We start from the raw sequence: 9082 nt of genomic DNA, 5'->3' as shown, positions 1-9082 counted from the left end.
GAGTGAGAGAGTGAGTGAGTGAGAGAGTGAGTGAGAGAGAGAGTGAGTGAGAGAGTGAGTGAGTGAGTGAGTGAGTGAGAGAGTGGTGATGGAGGCCCAGCGGTCGCAGGCAGAGCACATCCCTGGGGTGGGAGGGCAGCTGCTCTCCTGTCCCCTGCCTCCAGCCACCCTGGGAGCGGGCAGCCATGGAGGGAGCCTTGTCCCCAACATGCTCTGGACTTGATTGTGGCCTGTCCACAGGGTCCTGACCTTATCCCTGAGGTCTCCCAGCAGCTGGTGACAAACTGCGCCCAGCGGCTGGAGCAGGGGCCCTGCAAAGACCTCTTCCAGGAGCTCACCCGGTAAGGCTCTTCTCTGCCCACGGCATGGCACTGTGCCCAAGGAGGGGCCCCACCAGGCCCTGCCCCTATGACCATGGGAAGGCTGCCTCCTCTCCATAACCTCCTCAGCGCGGGGCGAGCACGTGGGGGTCAGCCGAGCCGAGCTGGGTGCCTTCAGGCTGAGCAGACGGACCCTTCTCTCGGCAGGCTGACGCACGAGTACTTGAGCGTGGCCCCGTTCGCAGACTACCTCGACAGTGTCTACTTCAACCGCTTCCTGCAGTGGAAGTGGCTGGAAAGGTGAGCCCCCCAGAGGCAGGGCCAGGGCTGGCCTCCACCCCCACCCCGGACCCCAACTCCAGCCACGTGTACTCCCTGACTTCTTGCCCACAGGCAGCCAGTGACCAAAAACACCTTCAGGCAGTACCGAGTCCTGGGCAAAGGTGGCTTTGGGGAGGTGAGTGCCCAGGCCAGGGCCCCGGGCTGAGTATAAGGGCAGGAGGTCGGGGAAGACCCTGGACCCCAGGAAGGGCGTGGCAGAGCAGGTCCCCACGGGCCCCGTCCACTCTGGCCACAGGTGTGCGCCTGCCAGGTGCGGGCAACAGGCAAGATGTACGCCTGCAAGAAGCTGGAGAAGAAGAGGGTGAAGAAGCGGAAAGGCGAGGCCATGGCGCTCAACGAGAAGCAGATCCTGGAGAGAGTGAACAGTAGGTTTGTAGTAAGTACAGAGAGGAGACCGCCTGCCAGGCCCGTCCACTCCCGCCCCGCTGCCCCCAGCACCCGAGAAGGCCCGGCCTGGGGGCATCTGGGCCCCAGGAGTGGCACTGAGAAGGCTCTCTGGGATGGCTCGTGCCAGCCCTGCCACCAGGCTCGCCTGGAAGCCCTGCTTGAGACCCGGACCCCCTTGCTGCAGGTGAGCCTGGCCTACGCGTACGAGACCAAGGACGCCCTCTGCCTGGTGCTGACGCTGATGAATGGGGGTGACCTCAAGTTCCACATCTACCACATGGGCCAGGCGGGCTTCCCCGAGGCACGGGCCGTCTTCTACACTGCAGAGATCTGCTGCGGCCTGGAGGACCTGCACCGGGAGCGCATTGTCTACAGGTGTGGTGGGCTCGGCCTGCCGAGGGCCCCCCCCACCCCACCCCCTGTCCACAACCCTGTCTGCAGCCTGCTGGACTCGGGCTGGGCACTTCTCTCTCTGGGGACACGAGTGTCTTGTTCATTGCCTGGGCTTGTGGTCCGACTGACCCACGGGTGACCTCGTTGGCCAGGTGATACCATTTCCTTTTTTGGAAGCGGAGACTCTTTCCCCTCCCTTGTGGTTGTGGCGCATGTGGTAGTGAACGAGAGAGCGTTGGCTGTAAAGTTCCGGGCCAGGACCAGCCCCGCCCAGGCTGCACACCAGGGAGCTCGAGTTCTTGTAGCTTATCGTCTTGGCCCGCCGACGTCAGCACCGGGCACGATTGCTACCATGATGATCTCACTGCAGGTCCAAGAGGGATGGATAAATCGCCCCATCCGACAGTCACGGAAAGGCAGCCGGCCCCCAAAGGGGAGGCCCGCCACTCCTGAGTGGAGGGAAGCACCTTCTATTTGCCTAGAGTTCTGGCTCTGTAGCTCCCTCGTCTGGTCCCCTGGGGGGTGGGGACACCGAGCAATGCAGTGCCACTGCCGTCAGGGGGTCCCGCGCCTCGCTCCACCAGCAACTCCAGGAGGTGAGTGTGTTGTGTACCTGAGCCGTGCACACTGCACTGCCTGAGCCTGCCCTTCTCCTCCACAGGGATCTGAAGCCTGAGAATATTCTGCTGGATGATCACGGTGGGTGGGCTGCCACAGAGGGGTGGGCAGGCTGGAGCAGGATGCGAGGCCTGGCCCTCTAAGCGCCCCTCCTCCACACACAGGTCACATCCGCATCTCAGACCTGGGGCTGGCCGTGCACGTGCCCGAGGGCCAGACCATCAAAGGCCGTGTGGGCACAGTGGGCTACATGGGTGAGTCTCTCTCTGCCTGGCCCACCAGCCTCCAGAGTCCCCGGCTCTCTGCCTGAAGCCCAAGCCCACACACTGCTATCTGGGGGTCTCTTGTGGCTCAGGGCACAAATAGTAAGAGCCAGTGCACAGGTTCCTGTATTACAGAGCGGAAGGCCAGGGCCCCTCCCACTGGTGGATACAGGGCCCTCCATTCAGAGGGAGGACCAAGATGTGCCCGTGTGTTGTCCTTGGGGACACATTTACCCCCTGGAGGACCCGTTGACAGCCCACGAGGCTGCAGAGCAAGTCCTGCCCGCGTGGTTTGTGGCATGGCCCTGGGCCAGGCCCCCCAAGTCTCCCAATGTCACCACATTCCTCCACCCAACCTGCCTCCCAGGCTCACCTTAAAGATGAAGAGAGACAGTAGTGGAGGGGCCCAGAATGCCTCCCTGGCACATTGCAGGCCCCCAGCAGGCGTTTTCTCCCCTATCTTCGCTCAGATAACTAAGTCCAGAAGTTGTACAATGCCAATGCCAGCTAGCCCCATGGGCCCAATTTGATGTAGATTTGTGTTTAAATAAAAATGTCCTTTTTTTTTTTTTAAAGTTTGACTTGGTTGCCCACATTTCATGAGCCAGGCCATTTTACACTGAAAGTGGGGATTTCTGACTTCATTTTTAAAAATCAGATGGACCACTGGGCGTGGTTCGCCTGCTTTCGGGGTGGGGTGGGGCGGCAGGTGCTAGCCTGGTAGCTACAGTCCCCACCAAACCACTTAGTGGTGCCCACCTGGCTGAGCCGGAGGGCTCTGTCTGCCCTCACCGCCGGGCCTGTCCCCGCAGCTCCGGAGGTGGTGAAGAACGAGCGGTACACATTCAGCCCAGACTGGTGGGCCCTCGGCTGCCTCCTGTACGAGATGATCGCGGGCCAGTCGCCCTTCCAGCAGAGGAAGAAGAAGATCAAGCGGGAGGAGGTGGAGCGGCTGGTGAAGGAGGTGCCCGAGGAGTACTCGGAGCGCTTCTCCTCGCAGGCCCGGTCGCTCTGCTCCCAGGTACGCCAGCCGGCAGGGCTCAGGGAGGCAGGGCTGGACAGGGTACCCACCTACCTTGTGCAGCCCCCACACTGCCACTGCCCTGCCACAGCTTCTCTGCAAGGACCCAGCCGAGCGCCTGGGCTGTTGTGGGGGCAGCGCCCGGGAAGTGAAGGAGCACCCCCTCTTCAAGAAGCTGAACTTCAAGCGCCTGGGAGCTGGCATGCTGGAGCCGCCCTTCAAGCCCGACGTGAGTGGCGCCTGGGCCATGGGGGCAGGGCCGAGCTGGGCGGGCGAGGCTCTCCGAGTACTGGTCCCGACACGACGCGTTCCATGCAAGTGGTGGAAAGCCCAGCTCGACTGGCCAGCTAAACCTCCACACAAATGCCGGGGTCTCCCAGAAGTGAGACACACAGGGTAGGATTAGCAGGCGTCGGCTTGCTGGCAGTTGGGTTGTTGGGGTTACCCAGCCACCCTAGAGCCCATTGCCTAGTGGTTTTTGAGGCTCAGACCTTGTAGAAGCACCTTGTTCCAAGGTGCTCGTGGCTGGGTTCGAACCGGCAAACTTTGGATTCATGTTATAATACTTAAGCAGCTGCACCAGGGGCCACAGTAATGCCATGTCCCCAGGCTGGTGCTCGGGCCGCTGGCTCCTGGTCCTCACTGGCCATATCTGAGTCATGTCACTCACCTGATTGCTGCCCATGAGAAACCCCCTCCAAAAGAAAGGCAAGGTGTTACTGCCAGCAGAGTAGAGGGCTGTTGCGCTGACAGAATACGGACTGTCTCCCCTCCCAACAATGCTGTTCATCTCTCTCTGGGCAGGATGCTCCCACAGTGGGCCAGGCACCCGGCAAGCATGTGTACACTGTAGTCATTGTGCTACCAGTGGCAGGAACCCAACCCAAACCTCCGTCAGCCCAGCATGGAGCTAACTGGTGTGTTTGGCCAGAAAGTCTCAAAGTAGGGCGGACATCAGGCTTTCCCTCCATCGCTGGCTCTGCTTCAACCTGGGTCCCTCCCACTGCATGCAGGCTTCACTGAGCAGTCACAGGGAAGGTCAGCGCTTGTGCTTGCCCCTCCCCCTGTAGGTCTAAGGGGACTAGGCCCTGTGGCTGCACTATCCTCATGACTGGTGTGGACCTAACAATGTTCTCTGGAGAGCCAAAGGGTTTTCCTTGGTGGATTTTTGAAAGTAGATCATCAGGCCTCTTTCCCCTTAGTCCTTCTTAGTTCAGAAGGTCTACTAAAACCTGTTGGACATCACAGCAACACAGATGGGTGCACTGCCCCGGAATTGAACGTGGTGGGTGAGAGGCGTACCACTTCATCAACACGGCCTCATTCTATAGCTGGAGGCTCGCCAGAAACACTGGCAGGCAACTGACAGGCCAGGTTGAGGGGTGTCAACCATATACCTCTTTGTTTATACATGCAACAAATAGGATCCCCACACGTGCCCGGCTTGGACACGAGCAGGGGCACAGGATCGAGTGTCACCCACCCTCGTGGAGCATGTGTCCTAGTGAGGGCACACCAAAATAATAAGCCTTTGGTGCTGACACACTGTCAGGTCCGTCAGTGTAACTAAAACGAAAGCTTGCGAAGAAGACAGGAGGGTGAAAAAAAAAAAAAAGAAGACAGGAGGGTGTCTGGGGTGGTGCCCAGGGCTAAGCACTCAGGTACTAGCCAGAAGCCCCACCCAGAGGTGCCTTGGAAGACAGGTCTGGCGATCACCCTCTGAAAGGTCACAACTTTGAAGACCACAAAGAGCAATTCTACTCTTGCACACGGGGTCTCCAGGAGCCGTGCGGACTTGGCGGCAGCTAACAGAAGACACAGAAAAGGTGGGGTGGGGAGCATTGTTAGACAGTGGTCTCTGGGGCGCTGACAGTTAAGCCCACCCCCAAGTAAAACGTACTGTTACCGAGCCAATTCCAACTCTTAAAGTAAACTAAACCCACTGTCCTAACCACCCTACAGGGCAGGGTAGAACTGCCCCTTCGGGTTTCTGAGACTAAATCTTTACAGGAACAACCTCATCTTTTTTCTGAAACATACCTAGGTGGGTTCGAACTGCTGGCCTTCCAATTAGCAGCAGTGTACAACCCACTACACCTCCAGGGCCCCGTATTCCTGCTTGTGACTGAAACCATAAGTCTTTATGGGAGGACACAGCCTTGTCTTTCTTCCGTGGGGCAGCTGGTGGGTTTGAACCATTGACCTTCCCGTTAGCGGCCTACCACCTAACCCGTAGTGCCACCAGGGCGCCTTGACAGTTCCACAGTAGCCTAAGAACCATGAAGAAGGATGTGCGGGATATGAGGCTTAGAGACAGGAGGAGCAGCCTTGTGGGACGGCCCGTGTTGAGGAGGCGGCCAGTGGCCAGTGAAGCACAGGCAAGATAGTTTCGAGGGAGGGGGTCCTGGGATTGTGGTCTTGCTGAACCTCGCGATAAATCCACCGCCTCGTGTGTTCGAAGCTGGAGAAAGAACGAGTGCCCCCGGAAGCCAGCTTTTTAGAAGCGAAGCGGCAGATCACGAGCAAGTAGGACGCGGGGGTTTTTTCTTATTAGCCTTACTGAGACATAATCCGTGCCCTCTGTCTAAAGTGTGCACTTGAGCGGCATTTAACACACCCCCACGGGTTTAGAGCATGGTCATCACCGAGTCAGAAGCCCTGCACCTTTTAGCCATCGCTCCCTGGGCTCCCCAGCCCTGCCCCTCTTCCCGACGCCTGCACCTCCACAGGTTTGCCTTGTCCAAATACGTCCCGTAGCCGGACTTCCACCACCCGCCGTCACTTGTAGGAGCCCTGATGGCGGAGTTGGCTGCTAACTGTAAGATCAGCAGTTGACCTCCACAAGTCACCCCAGGGGAGAAAGACAAAGCTGTCTGTACCTGGCCAGAGTTAGCCTCAGAAACCCAGGGAGGCCGTTCTGCTCTGCCCGACAGGTCACTAGGATTCAAAGTCAACTTGAGAGCAGGGAGTCCGGGTTGGGGGTTTGGTGGCCTTTTGCGTCTGGCTCCTTTCACTTCGCACGGGCCTTCCAAGCCCTGTCCATGTCGTCGGCGCGGGGGCAGCACGTTCTTGCTTCTTATGGCTGGCGGATGTCTCAGTGCCTGGACACACCACTGTGTGTAGTATATCCGTCCGTCCATCCAACACGGAACCTGCTGCCACCCAGACTTGTTGATAATGATCCTGAGACCAGCCCCCTAAGAGGTTTCCCGGAATGATTTGGGGAAATAGATTGAGGGGTCTCTGGTGGGCTCCAGCCTCTAGCCTTCATGTCAGCAGCCAAGCTGGGAGCCATGTGCACCCCCCAGGGCCTCTCGTCCCTGAACCAGTGGACGGATTTGGGCTCTTTGCGCCTCCCAGCCAGTGCGCCTTGCGCTGCGTGAACCCGCGGCACAGCACTGGCTGCTGGGTCATCTGAGACCTCTCTGCGTAGCCTTTTGAGGCACTACCAGCCCGTTTGCCGAAGCGTCAACACCATCATACAAGGTGGCATTGTACTGACTGACACATGTCACAGTGGGATGACGAAAGCCTTCCGCCACTGAGGGGGCCGGGATGAGGAGGTGGGAGGATCGGACTCATCCTCTGGTGGGCTGTGAAGCGGAAGAAAAGGCTGGTGTGAACTGCTGGAGATGCGCATGGGCCCCAGTCTGCGCTGCCCCTGCACAGAGAGCCTGAGGAGCACATGCCGCCAGCTGAGCTTCTGCACAGCCACCTGCACGTGGCGGGGCACCTTCACTGATTGGGGCACAACCCCGCAGCTCCCCCTGAACAAGGCCTTTGGGGCTGCCCTCTGTGCAGTGTTGGGCAGCTGTAGCGGCGGCAGGGTGATCTGGCGCAGAGCTGCTCTCTGCTGCCACCGGGGTCAGAAGAGCAGGATGGTGCCAAGACGCAGACTGACTGAGCTGTTGTGCCCTTTGCTGGGGGAGCCACGATGGCAGTTGGGGAGGATGCTGTCCCTCCTTGACTGTCGCCTCTGTTGCCCCAGCCCCAGGCCATTTACTGCAAGGACGTCCTGGACATCGAGCAGTTCTCCACAGTCAAGGGGGTGGAACTGGAGCCCACAGACCAAGACTTCTACCAGAAGTTTGCCACGGGCAGCGTTCCCATCCCTTGGCAGAACGAGGTGGGGCCTGCCCCGTGGGCTGGGGACAGGGGGGGGGCTCATGAGAGATGCTCCCCTACCCATCCACCCCCACCCCGCCGGGGGCAGCTCCACCAACCAGCCTCTTACTGGCAGATGGTGGAGACCGAGTGCTTCCAGGAGTTGAATGTCTTCGGGCTGGATGGCGCAGTGCCCCCAGACCTGGACTGGAAGGGCCAGCCGCCTGCACCCCCCAAGAAGGGCCTGCTGCAGAGACTCTTCAGCCGCCAGGTACCCCAGCAGCCTGGCTCCCAGGGTTGGTGGGCGGCAGGTAGAGCTGGTGCCCGCATGCGCTGGGAGTGGGCCTCCTCCAGCTGTGCCCGCCACGGTGCCCAGGCACTCCCGCCTCACTCACTCCCACCTTTCCCTCGGCCCTGGCTGGGCTCACGGCCTCTTTTCTCTTTCCAGAGGTGAGCAGTGTGGGCTCCCCGTGGGTTGGCCTCGGGGAGCCACGGGCAGCCCTTCCATGGCAGATGTGGCCAGATGTGGGTGAAAGAAGTCTGGTGCCAGCTCCCCCGCTCCTCCCACTCTGTCTCCTACGCCCTGGCACCTTGAGGCTGCTAGCCTTGCTTAGCCATCCTGTTTGCCCCGCCCCACCTTCTCCACCCCAGGGAAAGGGGCTGGAATAGAGGCCTTGCCCCGGCAGGGCGGGGACCTATCTAGCACCTGCCTGCTGCCTGCAGCCCGGAGCTGTGACCCTGCCTGGGTGGGCGGGGCTTCTGGTGTCTGGTGGCTAATGGCGCGTGCTCTGCCTCTCTCCCTTGTCTCCCAACCCCCTCAGGATTGCTGCGGGAACTGCAGCGACAGTGAGGAAGAGCTCCCCGCCCGCCTCGAGTTCCCCACCCACCTCTAGCCCCCACCCGGAGACCCCCTTCGGCAGTTGGCGGTAGCAGCTACTCCGAATGCTGTTTACAGTTTTACACCTTGGTCTTCCCCAAGTGGCCACTCGAGTGGTGGCCAAGGGGGACACAGCCTGAGCCAGCGCCAGGGTCCTCTGCCTTTCAACCGCACCCCCCCCAGCCCCCCCCACCGGGGCCTGGCTGAGTCTGGAGAGGCCTGGGCTGTCTCTGGGGCAAAGGCGTGCCCCTTGCGCTTCTGTATTTATGTCTTTGTACGAATGTGCACAGCGACCGGAGCGTCCCTACGACCCCACCCTGGACCAGGCGCCCAGGCTCTGCTCTGGGGCAGCCAGCCCTGGCCTGGGAGAGCCAGGAAACCGGCAGGGGAGCCACTGCCAAACTCAAGGCTCCTTGGAGCCCAGCTCAGGTCGGGCCGGACTGAGGCTGCTGGGCTGGGCCAGGGCCCCCCACCCCCAGCACTGTGCTCGCCACTGCAGACCTCTGAGTGAGAATTGTGCCTGCCCCTGCACCCTGGCAGCAGCCACTCTATCGGGGGCCCACCGCTGTCCCTGCTCAGTGCTTGTCAGGGCCAGACTGAGGCTGCTGCACCGCTCAGCCTGTGCCAAAGAGTGGCCGGAGATTGGGTGGACCCTGGGACCCTCATCTACTGCCTGGGCCGTCCCTGCTGGGTCTGCCTCTGCCTCTGCCTTCCGGCTCCCAGGGTGCAGCCCCATTTATGCTGGGCCCTGCCTGAA

At 60.6% G+C, this 9082-nt stretch overlaps 1 protein-coding gene across 1 annotated transcript in view; it reads left to right on the top strand.

Moving 5' to 3' along the window:
* Positions 1-9076, top strand: part of GRK6 (G protein-coupled receptor kinase 6) — a 15802-nt gene extending 6726 nt beyond the window's left edge. The window contains exons 5-16 of the mRNA XM_030888822.2: positions 241-341; positions 528-620; positions 714-777; positions 898-1038; positions 1234-1424; positions 2104-2141; positions 2225-2314; positions 3136-3344; positions 3436-3573; positions 7333-7470; positions 7585-7719; positions 8270-9076. Of these exons, the coding sequence (XP_030744682.1) occupies positions 241-341; positions 528-620; positions 714-777; positions 898-1038; positions 1234-1424; positions 2104-2141; positions 2225-2314; positions 3136-3344; positions 3436-3573; positions 7333-7470; positions 7585-7719; positions 8270-8341 (1410 nt within the window). The 3' untranslated portion in view covers positions 8342-9076. The remainder of the gene's footprint in view (positions 1-240; positions 342-527; positions 621-713; positions 778-897; positions 1039-1233; positions 1425-2103; positions 2142-2224; positions 2315-3135; positions 3345-3435; positions 3574-7332; positions 7471-7584; positions 7720-8269) is intronic.
* Positions 9077-9082: the final 6 nt, after the last annotated feature.

The sequence above is a fragment of the Echinops telfairi genome, unplaced genomic scaffold (genome assembly GCF_000313985.2).
Source record: "Echinops telfairi isolate 266 unplaced genomic scaffold, ASM31398v2 ScPeMD7_7469;HRSCAF=8507_0, whole genome shotgun sequence".
Lineage (NCBI taxonomy): Eukaryota > Metazoa > Chordata > Mammalia > Afrosoricida > Tenrecidae > Echinops > Echinops telfairi.
The sequence above is the reverse complement of the archived record's forward strand: the minus strand, read 5'-3'. Positions and strand labels throughout refer to the sequence as shown.